The sequence below is a fragment of the Cimex lectularius genome, unplaced genomic scaffold (genome assembly GCF_000648675.2).
Source record: "Cimex lectularius strain Harlan isolate CLEC.00 unplaced genomic scaffold, Clec_2.1 scaffold125, whole genome shotgun sequence".
Classification (NCBI taxonomy): domain Eukaryota; kingdom Metazoa; phylum Arthropoda; class Insecta; order Hemiptera; family Cimicidae; genus Cimex; species Cimex lectularius.
In genome coordinates this window covers 397,967-420,727 of record NW_019392662.1, presented here as the reverse complement: position 1 = coordinate 420,727, position 22,761 = coordinate 397,967, and the positions used below count along the sequence as shown (strand labels likewise).

General features: G+C 35.1%; 2 protein-coding genes across 6 annotated transcripts in view; one reads left to right on the top strand and one right to left on the bottom strand.

The window, feature by feature from the left end:
- Window positions 1-22,761, top strand: part of LOC106668731 — a 67,294-nt gene that overhangs the window by 38,347 nt on the left and 6,186 nt on the right. The window contains exon 1 of one of the 4 annotated variants that reach the window (XM_014397720.2): window positions 17,946-18,176. The exons of 2 other annotated variants lie outside the window; for them this stretch is intronic. The gene's annotated coding sequence lies outside the window, so the exon portion shown is untranslated. Of the gene's footprint in view, window positions 1-17,945; window positions 18,177-22,761 lie in introns of those variants that run through there. One more of the 4 variants, XM_014397721.2, reaches the window with a different exon arrangement.
- On the bottom strand, window positions 1,156-4,265 carry LOC106668732 (glutaredoxin-2, mitochondrial-like). 2 transcript variants are annotated; one of them, XM_014397722.2, is made up of 3 exons: window positions 3,786-4,265; window positions 1,709-3,555; window positions 1,156-1,632 (listed from the first exon to the last, which is right to left on the bottom strand). In XM_014397722.2, exons 2-3 carry the CDS (start codon window positions 1,755-1,757, stop codon window positions 1,202-1,204), a joined length of 480 nt encoding a protein of 159 aa, XP_014253208.1. In that variant the 5' UTR covers window positions 1,758-3,555; window positions 3,786-4,265; the 3' UTR covers window positions 1,156-1,201. The 2 variants fall into 2 exon arrangements, with proteins under 2 accessions (XP_014253208.1, XP_024080687.1); XM_024224919.1 differs by having other exon boundaries at window positions 1,160-3,548; window positions 3,786-4,258.

Here is a 22,761-nt window from a genome sequence, read left to right as displayed (position 1 = left end):
TTTCGAGATATTTCACTTTTTAGGTTTCTTCAAACTTTTGGTACTTTATTCCATAATCTATTAGGTTTCGTGGTCCGATTGACCAAATAAATTCTTTTTCAATTAAGGCTTTGGCTGAGATAAAAAAGTGAGTGTCACGAGCGGGATTCGAACTCACGACCTTACCAAATACGCCGCTGCTCTATCACTTGAGCTATCGTGACTTCGATCCATTCGGACAGTAATTTCCATCTCAACCCCACCTTTTGAACTTTCCCTCCTTTATTCCATAATGTCCGCCTTATCTCAAAAATCCGAACCCCTACTAAAAATTGATTAGAACAATGGAAAAAATTGTTATTGTAACCTTGAGCAAATGAAATCAATGAGAAGATAAATTTTTATAAGTTTCCAAAAATTTTGTTTAAAGTTTAAAAAGAGTTTCTTAGTTCTGTAAATACTGAAAGGTATGGTGATTAAATAAATGTTGCACCTACTAATGAGCTGTAAACGTAGATATATAATTTCCAAAAGTCTATTCTAAAAGGATTCGTGTTTGCTTAAGGTTGCAATAACAAAATAAGTGAATCACATAAGGAGTTTATTGCTCTTTCCATCGGTGTAATCAAATTTACAGTAAGATTAACGAGATACCATGGACTTTATAAAATAGTTATGAACGGTTGAAACAACTTGAAATGTGAAATATCCCCAATGCAATTAAGAAACATACTTGAACATTGGGGACTTTTTACTTCAATTTGTTATGTAGGATAACCTCCTTAAGTAATGACGTCTGTTCACGGGACACCTTGTATAGAATTAGGTAAGTTAAGACGGTTAAAACAAATTTCGGTCCTAATATTGTCGTAGTATTCTGTTAATTTATTGTCTCTTAAGTCTTGTATGGAGATTTCAATTCATTCTGCTGTTTAGGTACACTCTTAAGTATCTGACTTGAATGGAAGTCGGTAGCTTCTTGCTGATGATGAACATTGGAGGCGAGACTTTTTCGAAGTAAATACTCTACTCAATAACATGAATACATTCAAATTTAGTAAATCACTTAAAATACAACTTTTGGATAATTAATACAAAAGCATGTCTTTAGTTTGCACATTTCTAATTCTCTTTCTTAATAGAATTACAGACACAAATTTGATATATTTTCAACAGTGCTGTATAAACAACAAAACGAACATGTGTTGGAAAGTTTAAACATTTACTGGCGTAACATTTTATTTAATCGTTTCGGAATACTGTTGTAGTGCAAATTGTAGTGAAAGGGCATCCCCTTAGGTATTGAAAACTTTGTCTTTCCCGGGATTTCGTAGCATCTAGGCGGTTTCGGAGCTGTGCTGCAGTTAGGCAAAAAGAAACGCTCCCTGTCGCGAGACTTGTGGTGAGTCTCGATCATCTTGATCAACTTGCCCGTGTACTTGTAAGTGTACATGTCCGCGGCACCTCCGACCAAAGTGCCGCGAATGTAAACTATCGGCAGGGTCGGTATGCCTGTTCTCCTCTGCAGTTCCTGCCCCAGAAACCAACCGTTTTCGCACAGGTCCAATTCGACTAAAGCGTAATCTGCGCCGACTTCGTCCAGGATCTGTTTCGTACGATAGCACCTTTCGCATAACGAGTCGGAAAAGACGACTATCGGGTAAGAATTGATGATGGCTTTAAGAAGATTGTTACTCACTACCTGACGATTGCAACAAGGGCAACATACCTTCGATAACCTGGAGCACGGGCAACACCCCATCGCTGAACAGGTTCATCTTTACTATTCCCGAATTTCGGAAATTGTCTAATAATTCTTTACATTTCAATATCAGACTTGGTACGTCTAGGAGGCCGAGCTATAAATTACACCTTATTTGGAAATAATTTTTTAACGTTTAAACAATTACTAAATGTAATCATATGATTGCTTTCCCGACGAATCAAACAGAAAATTGTATTCTTAAATAAAAACAACAAGTTTTTTTATTGTTGGATGTGTTCAGAGAATAAAAAGTGTAAATTAACATTCGCTCGGAAGAAACCGCGAATTCTTTATAGAAAAGGCGCACTGTCATCGTAGTCTTCTTCTTCTTCTTCTTCTCCTTCTCCTTCTACTTCGTCCAGATCGTCGTCTTCCGGCGGATGATCGTAGCACACTTTATGACACTTGTTCACCGGTGGTAAGCAGCAGTCCGGCGGATCGTGTTCGTCCCGGTCGACGATGAAAAAATGCCCGCCGGCCATCCGTCCAAGTCGGCCGGACAACGCCAAAGCAAAGAGTTCATCCCCGCAGGCTATGAATTTGCCTCCGATGAACATGAACGGAACAGAAAGGCGACCAGTTTTCTTTAAAACCTGCTTCACTAATGGGTCATTATGGTTGCTAAAGTCCAGTTCGATTAAAGAGTATGTCACTTCGGCATCGTCCAGCATCACTCTGACGTCGTGGCCTATGTGGGAATTCTTAGACGTGAACAACACGCACCGGTGTCTGGTAATGATGTCCTCCAACATCGTTTTCCTTTTACAGCAACAAGCTCCCATAACAATTAGCAATCATGGATAACTGCGATTAGTCTCTTTCCCAATAAAGACCATTGGCAAACCAATCTCTTCTGGGCTTCTGTCCTCACCTCATAAGAAGCATGCATGTGCAATACCAAGATGTTTATCGGTATAATAAAACACATGTGAATCAATATTCGTTTTTTATATTTTCTAAATACTTGTGTACAGTTTGTAAGATCATATCCACATACCCATACTCACCCCACCTTCATCTACTACTTGTGGGTTTCTCCTTAATTTGAGATTGTGTTGCCTTCCCTTTTTTAAAGTAAATCTTCTTTCTTATTCTATTATTTGGTAATTTATATCAGCTTTCAATAGGGTTATTCATTTACAACCTCATTTACAAAAATGAGAATCGATATTTCCTAAACGTCGTATTTCAGCAACATCTACCTTGTTCTGAACCGCTGACCATCTTGGGTAGCCTGCCGTCGAGCGCCAGCTCGAGGATCTTCGCGCTGCCTCCTACGAACTTGCCACCGATGAATATCATAGGCAAGCTCATGAAACCCGTCTTCCATCGGAGTAGTTGGACAAAATACGCGCATTGATAGAAATCGTCTACAAGAACGACCGTGTAATCCGCTCCGATCCTATTCAGCTCGGTTTTCACCTCTTCACAATCCGGGCAATGGGCCATACTGGTAAAGATGACCACGTCGTAAGTTCTGATGATACGATCGACGATATCGGGTTCTTTTTTCTTGCAGCAAGCGCTGCCCATCTGCTAAGATAGGTCTAGCCCGAGCATTTTCATTAGAAAGCCAAAAACATATCTTAAAATGTTTTATTTGTATGCATACTACACAAAACGAAATATTAACATTCTAATGCGATCACCATCACTATTAACTATTTGACCGAAAGCTTTAAAACATTGCACAAATTCAACCACATCGTTCATTTCCTGACGTTTTGTAGCAAGAGTCGAGCAATGTAGTCAATGATCTATACTTCACTTTGTGCTGGACCTCAGACTGTCGGAATGCTTCTCTCTGAAAACTTAATTGATCAAAAGTGTTTAATAACATATGTAGTGAATAAAATACAATTATAGAACAAAACAAAGCTCAGTGGAGTAACAACAAAATATGCAAAGCATACAAATAAATAGAAGAAAGTGTCTGACCATTCAAATGTTTTTTGCATCAATATGTAGCTGACTAATTGATTATAGTGTAATCAAGTAATTTATTGTTACATACATATTCGTCTAAATACCTGCAACTTACGTTTCATGAATTGTATTCTCTGATGAGGGCCATTGCATAGATGCCATACAACACTTCACAGGTCAATTGGACGATTAAGGAAGCCATGACTTTTTTCCAGGGTCTCTGGTGACTTTAGTCGAAAGGGATCATTCTTCGCTATTTCCGTAGATGTAATGTATCGCCGTTCCGAAGAGGCTGTACGTTTCGGGGCTAATGCTTTGAAGTTGCATAAGACGTGTTGTGATGGCTCTGCTGTTTCATGACATGGCAGATGCTAGCTTTTCCCATTTTTGATACTGGGCAATGGCCTATAAAAGCCGATCTTCCTTAATTATTGCTTTGAGAGAAAGGGTACATTTTTGTTTTTCTGGTGTACCTTTCCCTCAACTGGCACTAAATATTGTTTGAAGTTTAGAGTTTATACTAACTTGGATTACTTTTTTCCCAATCATTAGTTATACATAAATAAATGTTTTCTTTGGTGTTTGATCAGCCTTCTCAGTTTAAATATACTTTCCTAAAGGTAGATTGGGGATGAGGCCATGAAGACAGAAACAACATTTATTTTCTTGTCGAGCTTTCGGCAGAATATATCGCCTTCATCAGGACTTCGAAAAAAATATATATTCTGCCGAAAGCTCGACAAGAAAATAAATGTTGTTTCTGTCTTCATGGCCTCATCCCCAATCTACCTTTAGGAAAGTATATATAAATAAATGTGTTATATTTGGGTCTATTTCATAATGGGTAGTTTGTAAAATAAAAAGGTGTAGTGTATAACACAACACATTAAAGGTCATCCATTATGGAAAATAAAAAGGCATATAGTAGAAAAAATGATCAATGACTCTATAAGAAAGAAAAAATCAATTTAAGTTAAACATACAGCGTTTTAACTGAAACAAAGAAGACTATTCAATTTTAAACACTCTTATGCAAATAAAAAGTATTACTATTAAAAAGTTTTGACACGTGAGTTTTTATGTAATATGAGAGTTTTGTTTTCTTCCTATTGGTGCTGCCTGTTTTAGTTCCTACGCGTTGTCCAATTTTGACTAATGTCAGCGTAGAAAGCCCGAAGGTCGATTTTGTAAATATACCGATCCCCATGTGTCGATACAGACGATGGACGCCTCCCGAAGATCGGAGAACCTCGTCTATCTCACAGGCTACAAAACGGTCCCCTTGCTCTTCATCAACGGCGTCTTCATCGGCGGCAAATACGAGGTGGCCAAGCTCAAATTCTGTGTCAGGCTCCAGGAGATGATAGGCCAAAACGCACCCAGGAGGCACAACATCGGGCCCATGTTCGACTACGCTAAACGATATAACAGACATTTTTAACAATAAACAACAAAAAAATAAGCTTAATTTTTCCTCGGACATATGGTATATGTCCATATGGGACTTCCGAGGCGAGTATTGTTTCAATTAATTTTTAATATTTTTTTCAACTGAATGTTCCGATCCTTCTAAACCGTTTTTTTTTTACATTATTTATTACTCCCACGATAGAAAGTAGCGTTTTTCATTCATCGTACTACCTTCTGAATAGGAAGATTGTGTGCGGAGGCTACAGAGATTAAATCTATACTAAAATTGGTGGCCATTAAGTGCACGTCAACAAACACAGGTCTAACCTAGTACCGTGGTTTTCACATGGAAAAAATAAATATTTTTTGTCAATAGTGGAACATGTTTCTGAAAATCATATACTACCCAAACTTGCCAGAAGATTGTAGGAAGAGTTTTACAGGTAACCACAATATAATATATCGAATACTCTAATATGTTGTAGGGGAATGGCTGTACGACTCCGGAAACATCTTTTACAACAATATACAAAACTTTAACAGACTATAAAGAGAAAACAAACAGGAGATAATCAAATGGTATACAGATATAAAACCAGTGAATGGATCCAAGTCAACAATATACGAGCAATCAAGCTCACTAGGGTTTTGGGGTAAAAACACTTCTGTCAAACTGAAATACATGTTATTAACGCTTGAGTCATTGAAAATCTTAAAAGAGGTTATACAGACAAAAGAAGTACGTAAAAATATCACATCAACCTTGTGAATTTACCCAAAACCTCATAAAACATAATAACCTAACAGGGTGTCAGGCTCAAAGGAATTTTGGGTGCAGAACAAGAAGATAAAATGGCCGGAGGAGGATCTGCAAGACCAGTTCATAGGTCCAGAGCCTGAGATAGGGATAACCAACCCAGATATAACCATCATCATATTTATAATCAATTGTGAGATTTTGTCTTGAGGTTTGCTGGGTCATTTTAGTCCTACTATCCTTCATGTTTTGGTCTTTCAGACGCATTACATATTCTCGGTTTCAGTGGTGAGTCCTCTGGCACACCAAAACAGGGAAAATAAGTCAGGGTTAAAATGATCGAAAAACGACCAACACTAGTATAATGTATATGTGCATAGAGTGTGATTCCTGAAAATGACTTCTTGGAGAATGCATTGTTTCCTAGTCTGTTCAGACGTTCATCCTTGCTTATCAACTTTGTACAATGACCTCTTCAGGATCCATTTAATACAATTAAAGTAAAAACCCTCAGGGAAATAATACTTTATACTTCGCGAAGTAAAATTTTAGTTTCGTAACGAAACTTATGGGATTCTGAGGTTATTTCTGCTCTAATTTGTTCACACCAATACAGAATGTTGTTATCAGAATATTGAATGGTTTAACATACTTCTATCAACCATCAGAATCGCATCCAATCAAAATTAAGCAAATTGGCCTACGATCATAATTATATACACACTCTCTCTCTCTCTCTCTCTCTCTCTCTCTCTCTCTCTCTCTCTCTCTCTCTCTCTCTCTCTCTCTCACTCGCTCACTCTCTCTCTCTTCAATCTTCTCAGCCCATATTTTCCCGCACTGCTTTTGTTTAACTTTTACATCCACGGTTCTGAGACGACGTCTTCTTAAAGAATCTAGAAGGAAGCGTCATATCAAGTCGAGAAAAGCATTTCTTCCTTCCTTCTGCATAACGTTTCATTCAGAATTTATGGGCGGGATGGGCTTGTACGTGGGAAGCCGAGCATGCTGAATAGAGGTCAGGCGTTGTCTTCTCTAATAAGGCAGGAAGTTGAAGAATGAACGTGTGATGTGAACTTGGAGTGAAGCGTGAAGAATGTTGAGAATGAATGACAGATTCGCTCACATTAAACACGAACCCAAGAAAATCATTAACCGACGTCTGAACATCAAGCAACGAATCATTCATTTTTTTTGCATTAAAAAACAATTAATCATTTTATTACACAAATTTTATGCACTTTCGCTGGTCAAAAGCCTCCTGAGAAAATACGAATAATAAGATCTGAATAAAAGGAAAACTTGAGTTCAATTATGAATGAAGTTGACACAAAAATGATATATTGGATTAAGAAATATAAATTATTGAGTAAAAATGAATTTTTTTATTTAAATGTAACATAAAAATTGACTAATTGAGCAAACCATTTGTCATTTTGGTTGACTCATGAACGCGGAGAGTTTAAAAACTATTTTAATTTGCTTTACAACTTCTAATGAAATTCTCGCATTCTAGTTCCTATTTTGTTAATTAACTAATTGTTAATTAACTAAATGTTTTGTTAATTAACTAATTAATTTGTTCAAACAATGCTGTATAAGATACAGCAAGCAAATGTTAAAATTTTAATTTAAAAATTTCTTTTACTTTGTGGTTTCTATGTCCAGGATCAACTTGGTATTACGTCCCTTCGCCCTAAAAATTCCTCTTAACATAAATTTAAAGAAAAAAAATTCAAATGCGAACTCGTTTTTAATATAACAAAATTTAATATTTTTAAAGAAAGATTAATTTATTAAAAATAAACATTACTTTAAATTCAATTAACTAATTAAAAAGAATTTACTGATATCATTAGCCAGTTATTTCTTCTTGTTTTTGTGTTTTTTTATAATATGCATAGTTGAATCTATATTTTTATGAATTAAATCTTTGTTAGTAACAACATCCTGCAATTTACAATATGTCAATTGTCCTGTGTATCCCTAAAAACTTTTCCATTTTAACAGATTTTACAATTTTACAACACCAGAAGACTTGAAAAATGATTTTTTTTAAACAAGTTATTATTCGTAATTGAAAATATAAAACCAATCTATTTATCTTTTTTTAAGAAAATTCTTTTGTTGTTGCTTTCTAATTGTGAACGAGACCTGAGCATAATCTGCCTCATTTCTTAAGAAAGTGGCGTGAGTAAAATGAATAACATTTGTTTTGTTTTTTTGTGGGTTTTCTTTCCACTATAGTTTCCCAATGTCCATTTTTGTAATCAATAAAACAAACCAGGGCACGAAATGTATGAAGAATATGCAAAAGCCCGCGCAGGTGCCCCTTATGCAGAGAAAGGTTGCTCGATGTGTCCCACATACTGGAAACATGTCATGCCTTGGCTCACTACAGGGAGCGTGTAGGCATGCCGCCGGACTTAAGAAGAGTCTCGAATACAATAGCGAGTTTCAGAGTCCCCTGTTCCGCTTTTTAGGGGAAATTGGGGTTTTTGTTGAATATAATATGTCTTATGTGCTGTGTGTCTGAGTGCATGTATTTATAAGTGTGCATGGCGAGGGGTTAGGGTGAAATATAATGTCATCATCGCCCCTCGAATGTTGAGAGCGTATGAGTGTGTGTTCCGGGTCGATGGCGGAACATTTATAAAAGTACTCCGTCCACCCCAATCTAGATTAGTTTAGTATAGGGTCGGTGGAGGAATATCAAGTACTCCACCGACAAAACGGAATGAGTGTACTGTATGGATGTATTTATGTGTATGAATGTATTTATTTGTATGAATGTACTGTTTGAAAGGGTAAATAGAATATAGACTTAGTTGGGGGCTGAAATTACCTAGATGTCGGAAGGCCTAGTCAAAAAAAAAAAGTAGGGAAAACAAGAATTTCGATACAGTTCTTGTTCAATTCTGGTGCAAATGTAAAACGCTTGAACGTTCCGCTTGGTATTCCTTCCGGTTAAAAGGAAAACAATGTTGATTTGGGAGGAGAGGGCAACATTAGAACCGATTTTAGTAAAATAGGTTTCAACTCTTGTAAAATTTTCATCAGCAGTATTTTACAACCTAGGTTAACATATGATGGAAATTGGAATGATATTTTCTGGTCCGCCTCATTTCCATGTTTGAACGCTTCAGAGGATTAGCAACAACGCTGGGTCCGTCTATTCTTACTGGTGCCCTAGATTTTCAGGATAACTCATTATCTAGTAATAAAACGTAAACATTTACTAACATGAATGAAAATATGAGCCTGGCGAAAGAATCGACTCCAGATAGAATTACTCAATCTGTGAAAATTAAAAATTTGAGATTGGCACAAAAAGAATTAAATCATTTGAGTCATCAATTAAATTATTTGAGGATGTAACGTGTAATTCATTCCTGTATGAGACAAAAGAGAGGGAGAGAGAGTGACTAGCAGTGATTTGGTCAATGTTGACCACTCTTAGATCAATCGTTTAGTGTGGTGTATAGTATACATGGTGATTCACTACTCGTACACAAAATCGGTCAAGTGCAGAAGCATCTGGTGTAGAAACACCTCAAATACAACAAAAAGTTCGTACGAACCAAGTCCGATTTTCAACCCTTTGGCAGACGTTCCACTTTTTTTTAATTACTACGATAGTCGTCATAATCTACTTGTACCTCTTGCTCTTGCACAATTCATTGTTGGGGAAATCCAAAAATAAATCTTTGAAAAGAGCGTTAAATTTTGAAAAGACACTATAGAACATTCAATTTAATTAATTAAGGTTTTTAGATTAGATTAAAGCTATCGTGAGAAGTCACATGACACAAGTATTCACGATAGCTAAGTGGTAGAGTAGCGGCGTATGTAGCCGAAGGTCCGTGGGTTCAAATCCCGCTCGTGACACTGACTTTTTTATCTCAACTAAAAACCTTAATTAATTGAAAGATTTAATTGGTCAAACGGACCACGGAAACTAGTGAATTCAATTTAATTTTTGGTTAAAAAAAACAACACTAAATCCTTCAAAAACTGCTAAATTTGTGAAAAATTAACGGTCGAGCTTGGCAAATGGCAAAACAACTTCGTTTAATAAGCTTTCTAGCGTTCTAGCAAATTCTTTCTTTAATTACATCGAACCAATAGGCAGAAATTTTATGCTAAATAGGAAAAAAAGTGGTGACGATGTGAAAATCGGGTTAATCTAGTAATTCAACTTTTTGTCTTGAGCAAAATTTATTTAACCACTTAAGAAAAAAGCACAAAAAGAAAGAAAAATGAAACAAAACACATAAAACAGAGACAATAAACATAGCGAACAACCAAACTAGAAAAAATGGACAAAATTTCAACACTAAACATAGATGTTCAGATATCGTGAGACCGCATCTCACGATATTTGAATAACTATCGATTAACGATCACTAATCTCTACACACTAAACATAGATAAAACGAAAAAAAAAACAATAATAAGAAGTTGTAAAACCTAACTTTAACTTAATAAAAAAAGCCCCAAAAAAAGAAAAAATTAAGGTATTTTCTTAGGTTGTTCACTATTGTATTGACTCTTTTTTATGTGTTTGTTCGATTGTCAAAATGCCAACACTAAACATAGACAAAAGGAAAAAACAATAATAAGAAGTTGTAAAACCCAACTTTAACTTAAGAAAAAAAGCAAAATTTAACGTATTTTTTTCTTTGGTTGTTCAATTTGTCTCTTTTTTGTGTGTTTGTTCGATTGTTACAATGTCAACACTAAACATACAAAAGGAAAAAACAATAAGAAGAAGTTATAAAACCCAACTTTAACTTAATAAAAAAAGAAAAATTTAACGTATTTTTTTCTTTGGTTGTTCACCATGTATATTGTCTCTTTTTTATGTGTTTGTTCGATTTTTACGTTAATTTTTTCTTTTTTGAAGCTTTGCCTTTGTCCGAATGTTGTACAAGTAAACAGACGTCGCATTCTTTCAATCTCACAACTTTCTCTCTCTCTCTCTCTCTCTCTCTCTCTCTCTCTCTCTCCTTCCCTGTTTCTTTATTTTCCTAACTAGCTGCCTCTACCTCCTTATGGCCATCCCTCTTTCTCTCACACCCATACACTCTTGTTAAACGACTTCTTTACAATCATCTTTTACCAATTTCCGTTATTTGTTCGTGGGTCCAATTAAATCGAAATCCTTGAGGCCAATAATGAGCCCGGCGCTATTTCTGCCGGAAAAGCAGCTTTCATTTCTTATTTCCGAGTAACTGAAACGGAAAAATGGAACAAAACCACGCCAAGGGTATCGGTTGCCCATTTAAACAGACCACGGAATTAACGTACAAACGAGTGGAAGACAAAGCCTCGTTGGAAACTAAACCGAATTTGTTGTCCCTCTCGTCACAACGATTATTATAGATAATCGAGCTTACATAATTGGCGTTAAAGATAATTAATTCCACACTAATTACCGACCGTTCGTGATTCCATTTATCATTCCAATACATTAGACAACGGTACAATAATAGCATTACTCAATAACACGATTCGTAGAACAAATAATATATTAATTATAATTAATTACTTTTAAGTGTTGTAAATTTTCTTTGTTTTCCGGTTAAACTTTAATTTTCACCACCATCGCTGCGTCGATATAAAAAACTTAACGAATGACATCTTTGCATTTTGAACATTGCAATTATTTACGCTAAGCGTGTTTACTTGGAGGTTCATTAACTTTGAAATAGCGTTGTACGTGGCGATTTGAAGTTCAACTTGGGATAAACTTAGTTTAAGCTTCCATGGTGACCTACAACTGAATAAAAGAATTAATTAAGGTTTTATTGGGTTGTCCGGAAAATAATGCAGGATTTTGGTATTAAACAAAAAAAAAGAAACTAGTTACTTTAAAGCAATGTTCTTTAATCAAAATAATNATGAGTAATCCTGTAAACGTAAACAGAATATTTTATATAGATTTTTTTTAATGAAAACTTAAAATCCTGCATTATTTTCCGGACAACCCGATATATACAAAATCAATCAATCAGCCAGTCAATTAAGGAAATCGTCTATGCAAAACAGTTTAGTTCACCTGACCATCATTGCTGTATAACTTCAATTAATAATAAAAAAATAACTTTGGCACATTGTATGCTTAAAGACTAAAAAAAGATAGTATTATATTATTTATTTAGTATTTGGCATTTTTACTTTTTTAGAGTTTATAAAATGATTTTTTATATCGCCTTAAATTATATTTATTTACCTTTGAATTGTCTTGGTATGGTATGGTATACCTTTCATATGGATACCAGGAAGCAGGATTTGCACTCCCCAGGCACTGCAGCCTTCTGGCTTATTGTACCTTCCTAGTAACTTAGTTCAGTGCAATAAACTCTATGCTTCTACTTAGAAGTATCAGGTCATTGACTGTCACTGCTACAATTCCATTCCCTAAGATTTTGTTCGTGTGTTAGGTTGAATATCCATTGAGCTGTTGCTTCGCATTCGAAGATGATATGAATGGCTGTTTCCTCCTCTTCATTACATAATCTGCAGATGGGATCTTCGTTGTATATGCCCATGTTGTGTAGATGTTTTCTCAGATGCCAGTGACCGGTTAGTAGTCCTACCACTCCTCTGAGTTTGGCCCTCTCCAATTGCAGCAGTGCTTTTGCCAGTCTTGGTGAGGGTTTTTTCATCATAAGTTTACTATATCTAGCACTGCTAGAGTTTATCCACTTCTCCTTTTGTTTTGTTTGGATCCATTCTGCGATGGAGGATTCTATATTTGTTTTTGTTATCCCAAGAAGAGGTTCGGGGCCTATGGATGATCTTGCGGAGCCTCCTTTGGCCAGGCTGTTTGCTTTCTCGTTACCCAAAATTCCCCTGTGTCCTGGCCCCCAATATATCATCAGGTTTGTGTTTCTCCAGGTTTTGGAGATTTTGGATGCATTCACTGACTAATTTTGATGTAATTCTTTTACATGCTAATGCTTTAATGGTTGCTTGGCTAGCAGATCTTATGAGGATTTTTTTATCAGTCTCTTTTAAGATTTTCCAGGGCACAAGCATTGATGGCATGTATTTCTGCTTGAAAGACCGAAGTGTACTTCCCTAATGAGTTTGATTGCTCATATTTTGGACTTGTACAGAAAATGCCTGATAAGGTTCCTTCGTTTGTTTTGGAGCCATCTGTATACCGTATCATTGTGTCTGATGCAATCCTGTGTTCTTCCTCTCCTTCATATTCCGTTGAGACATTGTAGGATGTGAAGATTGTTTCCGAGATCACATAGTCAGTCCCCATTTCAAAGAATGGGTGTCTGATTTTGTTCAACAAACAATTGTTGAAACAATTGAATAGTTTTCGGTGCCTAAATGAGCTTTTCCTAGCCTCTCCCTGAATGAATATTTCCAGTTGAGGTAGGTTTAGCAGTTTCTAGTGCAATTGTAGGGGTTCTCATTGCCCCTGTGATACATACGTTTGCTAGTCTTTGTATGCTGCCTAATGTTTGAGTAGCTGCTTTTTGTTGAGCTTTGGTCCACCAGATTAATGATGAATTGTCGTAATAGTTATTCTTTCTTCTTCCTAGTGCATTTGAATTTTTTTTTCCAATCCGTTCCAAATTATCACTGAATCCGATTAAGTTTTTGAGCTCTCTTTCCTGGTGTAAAAGGTGCGTCCAGTTTTCCTCTGAACCGGATCCTGAAGAAACGCTCTGCTGTAACGGAATAATTGAATGAAGATGAAAGCGAGCACTTCGAAAGGAGGAGCTTAATCATCCTGTGGGGTGATTTTTAAAGAAATATCGCTTCGCAGATTATCCTCTCCGAAGCAATATTTCGGAATTGCGCCCTTTTGGCCAAGTGGGACCTACGGATTAACGCCTCTATTGCACTTCTGTTATTGGAAAACGGCCAGTCATTCTTCCGTTCCGGAGGTGGTGGATGATTTAACGACGTCTCTTATTTGTACATCCCAGGGGAACGGTAATTCCTGTTAATCGATGAGGAAAGACAAAATAACAAAATCTGTTGTGTACTATATCTTTTAATTCCTTTGAAAACAAGATTAACATTCAGAGCATGAAGTTTCATGTTCTGTTTGCATCTGAATAGAAAAAGTCTGAGCTCGATGTACAATTCTGAAAAAAGCATCCTGTCGGTTATAAAAAAGCATACTATTGTCTATTCATTTTGATACGTTACCAACTTTCAGTCAATTGTATTATACCGTCAACCCTCAGCAATATTCCGGTGGAATTCATGAAATATGTATTGCTTTATTCTTTTTCTAACGACTATACCAAGCATTCTTTTCTCAAGTCATTCTTCATATTACTGCCGAAAAATATATGATAAACTTTAATAGAATTTCATAAATTTTAACTAGTTAAATAATCTGGTTATGTAACTACACCTCTCTCTCACACACACACACTCTCTCTTTCTCTCTTCTCTCTCTCTCTCTCTCTCTCTCTCTCTCTCTCTCTCTCTCTCTCTCTCTCTCTCTCTCTCNCACACACACACACACACACACACACACACACACACACACACACACACACACACACACACACACACACACACACACACACACACACACAAAGCACAAATATGCGGACCTCGATGATCAAGACTATCAAATCGCTGACTTATAACTTAGCCGTCAAAGTATGTTAACGCAATAAAAATACTGATTAATAAATTAATGTCTTCGTTTTACATTTCGATCATTTATTATATTAAATTATTAGTTTTTTATTTTTTTTCATTTTGGATTTATTAATTTGAAATTATTGGCTTGATCGTTGATCGTACAGTTCTGTTTTTTCCAAAAAATATATCGTCCTGTTTATTTTGGTCGATACGTACGTTATTCCATTGTTTGACCTTTGTTATTGTTACTAAAATATAGTAGATTCTGCTAAGATACATTTGTTGTTTTTGTTTATTTTCTTCTTTAAAAAATGTTCCGACTATAATTTCGTTATTTATAAAGCAAGTATTGTTGGCCCTTCCTGCATTCCTTAATTACTGATTACTCTACTGCTTTACTACTTCAACACAGAAGCTGTTTAATTATTTTTATTGCCTTTGAGTCTCAGAATAACCTGGTCCGCCTGTACTCGCCTTGTTTCGTTTATTTTAATATTGTAACGAAGACGACTGTTTTTTCGCTTGACCTTTTCTCTCATAAAATCATTAATCCCGCCGGACGTCTGGGAGAAATCATGTAGAACAGCAATTGTTCCAAACTGGACTGATGCCGTTTTCACTTCCGTCCCTGGAGAGAAACGTAGCCCCAAGCCTGTAATTAATTATTAATTAATATGAAACTATCGCAATATTCCAACTTGCTTTTCAGATCATTGGAGGCAAATCACGTTAGAACTTGACCAATTCGCTCTGTTAAAAATGTGTCGTTTAAAATATGGTTGTACAGGAAGAGAATTTTGTAAAATGACCTTTAGGAAAGAATCCTCCTTGTTTTTCCAATTCCCGTGTAATTTAATTCGTATTAATCATTTAATATTTTTGTCTTGGTTTGATGAAAATATTCGAAAAATTCCAGTTTAAATAATATCACTGGGAATAACTTATTCGTTTTCTTTTTCTTCTATCGTTCAATAATTCGATCAAATATCGTTCACTTTCGTTTGAGTACATTATCTAGATAATTATAATAACAAGTTTTTCTGTTTCAATGGACTTTCGCCTATGGCTTGTTTTCTTTTTTCGCCTTCCTTCTCGGCTGTGCGAGCTGTTCTATTTAACCACTTGCATCTCATTATAAACTTTAGACATAAAACAATTCCACAGTCCAGCAGGTGTTTCGCGTTGTTGACCGTATATCCTCCTCCCTCGAGCGCAAAGAATATTGTATGAGAGCTTTCCTTGATACGGCACAAGCGTTTGACCGCGTGTGGCACAGGGGACTCAAATTAAAGCGTGTCCTTCCAAATACTCTTTACCTAATCTTCCGCTCTTATCTAACAGAGCGGTTCTTTCGTTACTCCAAATTACTCCAATCTCTGGCTGCGGGAGTACCGCAGGGCAGTGTGCTCGGACCAATCCTCTACATCCTTTATACTGCAGATATTCCCACTAAACCTACCACCCTACTTGCATCCTTCGCCGATGATACAGCTGTACTATCCTCCAATTCCGATCCTGCGGTTGCTTCCAACCGATTTGGACGTACGGAATAGAACTGTGGGGAACCGCTAAACCTTCCAATATCCAACGTCTCCAATCCTTTCAATCTAAAGTCCTCAGATCCATTGTAAATGCTCCTTATTATGTCTCAAATGCTACCCTCCACAACGACCTTCAAATTCCTTATATCCAAAAATTTATTCCCCAAAAATTTACCAAGTTTCACAGAAAACCTAAACAGACGGTATGGTCTACTGCACAGACTTATAGGACGATAGTCTAAACTATCGACAAAAAACAAACTTACAATTTACAAAACACTACTAAAACCGATTTGGACGTACGGAATAGAACTGTGGGGAACCGCTAAACATTCCAATATCCAATATCCAGTCCTTTCAATCTAAAGTCCTCAGATCCATTGTAAATGATCCTTATTATGTCTCAAATGCTACCCTCCACAACGACCTTCAAATTCCTTATATCCAAAAATTTATTCCCCAAAAATTTACCAAGTTTCACAGAAAACTCTCCCACCATCCAAATCTTGCCCAAGCCCTGTCCGATAGAACCCATCCCTACAATCCCATAAGGCGTCTTAAGAGGAAATCTGTGACCTCCTTTCCGAGTAAACTGTAAAAAAAAACATAAACAAAGTTAAGAGGGAGGATTATTTTCTCCCCTCAATGTAAATAGTTGTACAATTACAATTTGTAATTTGTACAATCCGCAAATTACATATTGTAAAATTCTTGTCTCGTGTAAGAATAGGGCACTGTAGGCTCACTCATGGATATCTAATGACTAGAGAATTGCCCCCTCTTTGTGAAAGCTTTAGGGAACTATAACAGTAAAGCATGTAATTGAATGGTGTATTAAATAAGACCAGGCTAAAAGATAACACCGCCTGGCCAGTCAATTGTCGGAGATCCTTGAGGGGATTCAACTATAGCCTTATCTTTAATTAGTAATTTTATATAAATCTAGACCACTCTAGCCAGCTGGGGTGGATTGAGCGGCAGGACTTGGCAGGCGCCTCGGGTCACGCAGGAACCCATAGATGAAGAGGGATGTGGGATGGACAGCGACGTACACCCCCTCAGTTAATCTGCGCAATAACAATTATGTATAGATGCGTTAATTTTTGGAATAAAGAGGATGCGTTGCGTCGTCTCGACTCTCCTCCTTGTCTGTTCCTGGTACAGCTTAACCACCCTGTTAGAAAGTTTGAGGTTGGCCCTACCTCCAATTAATTAGTACCTTACCAGCTAACAAGTAAAGAAGGTTGTTTAAACTTTTGAGACCTAAAATTCACCATAATAGGTACCCAAATTGAAGTAAATGTATATACAACTCTCATAACAGACATCATGAGACCGCAATCTTCATATTCAAGGGACCATAAGGCTGCTGGATTTATCTGAATCATAGACATACAGTTTGTGAGTACAAACAGTTTTCAACTCATTAATTGATATAAAAACTCCCCCTTAACTTTTCTTCTGATTCAAGTCGCTTTGAACTTTTGTTGGTCAATTGAGTTGAACAACAAAAGTTAGATAAGGAAAACGTGCCTTTAATATTTTTTCCTACTTGTAAAGTGAATAGTGAAAATTTATTTTAAACGACTTACAATTACTTCAGTCTAAATATTTACAGTAAAAATTTAAAATAATTTTTTGTAGTTTAAAAGTTCATTACAACAATCATAAATAGTTTTCTGGTAAAATATTGTTTTTATTTCTTCTTGCCCAGTCAAAATAGAACTTTAATAGAAAATCAGAACCTCTGTTTTTAATATAAAACTGTAATGGCCAGTTTTCCCTGTTTAACGGTGAAAAACAAAGTTTCGCCTGATTTGTTGAAAAGTCAACTCCAACTTTGTGACGGGGGGAATTTGTTTAAAACGGTAGACAATCTGGGTCGAGCTCCAGGCCGTCACGTTGGCGGGCCTGGCTGGTTATCGCGGACAGCTGACTAATCTGTCAGGCAAAGCTGATAAGGCGATAGCGAACGACCGACGAGGCAGGACGAGAGGAAAACAATGGCCTAAATTTAGTCTGAATCAGTTAAAAGCTCAAAGTTTCGATTTTAATTTCCCTCTCCGCTTTTCCGACGAGTTTCCTTCCTGGCGGAGCCTCCCAGTGCAGCTTTCACCCGCAGCCAACGCGGGAACCGTTCCGAGGGACAGATCGGATTTATGAAATTGTGAGTTTTTAGAGGGTTTTTGGGTTTGTTTTTTTTTTGGTTTTGGGTGCGTTTCAAGCTGAACTTTTGAATTTCCTGTTCGATAAAAAGCTCGAGAAAGCTCAGATTTGTCGAATAGCATTAACCTACTTAACAAGGTACGCTATCTCGTTTTTAAAGTTGCGGTCTGTATACCAGACAATTCTTTTTCCAAAAGCATACAAAAGATTTAAATATTTTCAAATTTAAACAATATTGTATTACTTAAATGAGTTATGAAGTATTAGAAAGTGTTTTAAAAAATCAATTTCTCATCCCCTCCCACATGTATGCCAAATGTCACTGTCAGACGTGTCTCCTTTCCCGTGAAACGCCCTTGGATTCCTGAAATCTTCCTTATTAACATAGCGTCTTTAACCATTTTTATTTATTGAAAAAGCCTATTAAACAAATATCATTTAAATTATAATTTAAAAAAGGCGCGAAATTGATTTTTTTTAATTAACAGATAAGACTATTATAATTTACCTTAATGACAAATAATTTAGCGCAGTATTGGTTTTACAAGTATGTAAATGTACATTACCACGAGTATTAATTTAACACTCATAACATGCATAGATCACTATCGTTGTAAAAATGTATCTTGTATATTGAAGGCGAGGGGTTCCAGCAGGTTTCCTAAATCCATCCAGTGCAAGTGTTGTAGTGCGCTGAGTCTTTCCTTTTTTTTATGAATTTGGTGGTTGATTTTACAATTAGATGGTGTGACGATTTGCAGGTCATAACATTGTATAATTCCTACCAAAAATACCCAACAGCAAACCCCCCCCCCCAGTTTTGATAGGATACTGTATGAATTTTTATTTTTGAAAATTCTGTAACACTGGAAAGCTTCGGTAAATCGATAATTTTCCCTCTACATAAGAAAGGCGTTATTAATTTGGCAAATCATATAAACTATATTATATTGATATTATTGTTATTCTTATCTATTCTATAGGTTATCATTAAAATGTATTTTTTATCTTGACCCACTCTATTCCACAGGCAGAGACAACAAACAGCACATCTGTGGAATAGAGGGATGAAAACATAAAAAATGATAAAAAGTTAACTTGGCAAAGAATTATCTAGGTATTTTGTTTTCCGATACAATCACTAAATTGTTTACTGGGATAATACTAGAGTGATAGTATATTTGATAGATTGTAACAATATACTAACTCAACATCAAGCTGGGTTTAGAAAGGTTCACAATATTTTTAATCTATTAAATATAATCACAATCAAAACGTAATAAAAAAGGAGATAAATATATAGCTTTTTTGTCGGTTTGTGCCATGTTTGATTCCATTTTTTATAAATAATATAGCTGTGGTGTCTTGAGCAAATAGGTAGAAATAATTCAAAAATATTATAAGGAACCAGAATCCGCAGTTTGGACGAAACATGGCATGAGCCAAACTTTTCAAACAAATTTAGGGGTAAAGCAAGCCTGTCTCCTTTCACCACTGCTTTTTTTAACTTATAAAGGTTATATGAAATGTTAATCTTACTTAATGTTGATCTTACCGCGGTGGATGCTTTGATTACCCTGAACAAATGTTTGTATAATCAGCAAATATATTTCCTTTGACAATGGTTATTATGTATTATTTATTGTTACAATATGATGAGTATCCTATGAATAATAATTAATTAGAATTCTTGTGCACACACAAACGAAACACTTACTTGTGTGTCGTACAACAATAACTAAGTGTACTTTAAATTAAAACAATTAACTTAAAACAATACTTTCTTTTTATATGGCACTTGAGATAGAGTTAGAAACTTAATAAAGAGACAGATTGTCCTTGACACATTACTCCTTTTCTGTTTGTTGTTTGTTTTTTTTCTTTATACATGAAAAGTGAATGTAAAATATTGAAATTTTTTTTATTGTGATTTTGAATTCTAAATGTATAGATCTGATCTTTTTCTACTAGAGCAGATGTTGGGGAGAATTAATGGGCTGTATGAAATCAACGTTATTTGCTATTTTTTATCTCATCCAAAACCTTAATTAAAGATTAATTAATTGAAAAGTTATTCACAATATTTAAATGATTTGTAAGAGTTCATAGAGGGAGGAATTTGGGTAGGAAGCATCGACATGAGATACTTGTTGTATGCTGATGATATTGTCCTATTAGCAAGTGAGCCACATGCACTACAAAACATAATTTCTTAACTAAACGGTTATTTTCAGCTGTGGAACCTAAACTGTGAACTTAAAAAAGTCAAAAATAACAGTGATTAAAAAGGGGGGAGACCAGCATGCAATGAAAGGTGGTAAAAAAGAAATAGAGGTAATGTTGCACATATATCTGGGACGTTGACCCCCCCTCAGATCTCATACATATTTCATTTAAATGTATGAGACTAAACTAGAGTAAACTAGGCATAGGTCTAACCTGGTATAATCTCATAAACAATTATCGTGTTCCTTTAAATCTAAAATATAATTATCCATATTCATTATTTCAATTAATTATTACTTTTATGTAAGGCCGTGGTTGATATGAAATGTTAGTGTCAAGAGCGGAATTTGTATCCTTTGGCTTCGAACCAAGACCTTACATAAAAAGAATAATTAACTAAAAAATGTGTTTGATTATAAGCGGAACTCTTAGGTGCACAGTAGGGGCTTCAGGGAACACTCGAAGTAGAGAAATTACAAAAATAATTTATTAAAAGACTTTTCTCTTCCCAAATGTTCACCCAATCGAATTGATCGATACTAGAAGCAGTTTCGGTCATAATTTTAATTTTCAGTGTTAAATCATTATGAGCTAACCCTTATGTCAGTTCTTGTTAACATAATTAATTAGTCATCTGTTAAAGTATGTATACACCAGAAAATTCCAGGAAGTATAGGTTTTTTATTGTGTTAATAGCAAGATATGTCTTGGAGTGAGAATTTTAAATTGCAATTTTTGGTTTTTGAGAAATACTAGATTTCAGTCTCACTACAAAGTAAAACTTTTTTTTTGTGGGGGGACAGTTTATCATGGGATTGCAGGTGGAAATTAAAGGAATAAATCAAGAGAGAAAAATTGCAGTAGAAGAAACGAACAATCCTCTTAAGAAAAGTTGCAATTTTCAATTTTAGGAAGTGATCTTAATAAAACAAATTTCTCAGCAAGTGTTTTTTTTTTAAGTTTTCTGTTTTAGAGATTAGTAAATGTAAGGTTTAAAAATTTGCCTTTCAGGTTTTATCAAATAAGCCAAAACAATATTGGAATATTGAATAATAATGTTGGATTCAAACAAATTGTGAAACGATTTAAAAAATCAAACAATATATGTCATTTTCAGTTTCAATGGTGGTTAAAAAAAATTCAAACAGGTGTATTTATATAATGACAAATGCCGTATTATCATAATAGATTTCAGACCTTAGAGTAAACCATAAGTATTAAAAAAAATGGATGAATTTTATCATAAACCAGATTTGGAAACTTTCACGTAGGGTGGCCAGTGGTAAGCAATTATTAGTTTTGCAATAGCCTGATACTTTGGAACTTAAGGGTATTCAAGGCATAAACTTTGTAAACTTCAGTATTTCATGCTCGATCTCAGTCTTTTTAAAAAAAAGCATTTGCAATTTTGATATACGGTATTTTTATGTACAACGAAATTTAATAAAAGCCATTATCAAAGTTTTCTATTATATTTTTTGTTTATAACTGCATTAATTACAATCATTTATAAGTAAATAATAAAGGTTTAGTTAGAAGTTTATTCAATTATTGATTTTTATATATCAAATATCAATTATTGATGTTTGAAATCAAACAAAGATAATGTTAAAATTGGACAAAACAGCAGATAACATTGTGTTAAAAATATACAAGTTTTGTGTTTTTACTACTAATGATTTATTATTTCTCAATGTGTTGATAAATAGAGAATTAAATTTAATTGATTAAGTAATTTCATGTGATAAGATTATTTTCATTAGCTCACAACAAACAATAGATTGTCATTGTTAAAATACAAATTTCAAAAGTATATCGAGATTACTACATTTAATTCATTTTTTATTATTCAATAAAATTAAATAGTATAATAATAAAATATGAATATATAAATGTGTTGTTTTTATTGGGTTAAATTTATAAAAATTCATCTAGTATATTTAATAACTATGAAATAAATAATTAAAATATCTGAGTGTCAGTGGCCACAATGGTTAGACCGTCGACGCAGCTTGGAATTCCAGGCCTTTGAAAATTTAGAAACGTGCAAAAACCAACCATTTTGGATTTTAGGGAAAAATTATAGGCACCAAACTCGATGAGGAGCTTTAAGAATTTTTTTGCTATTATTGATATATAAGGAATATTTTGCAAACTTTTTCAACAATTCTATTCAGTCCATGGGCCACGCAAGCAATGTTGACCATTGTCTGATACTTTTAAATGATGTCCTGTTTTTATTATATAATGGGCTGTGTCCGTTATTAAAAGTAAAATCCTTTCTTGAAAAGTTGGTTCAACTGTCATTAGTAAAATGAGGCGCAGTTTCATGATTTATTTTAGGATCAAGGATGTCAACT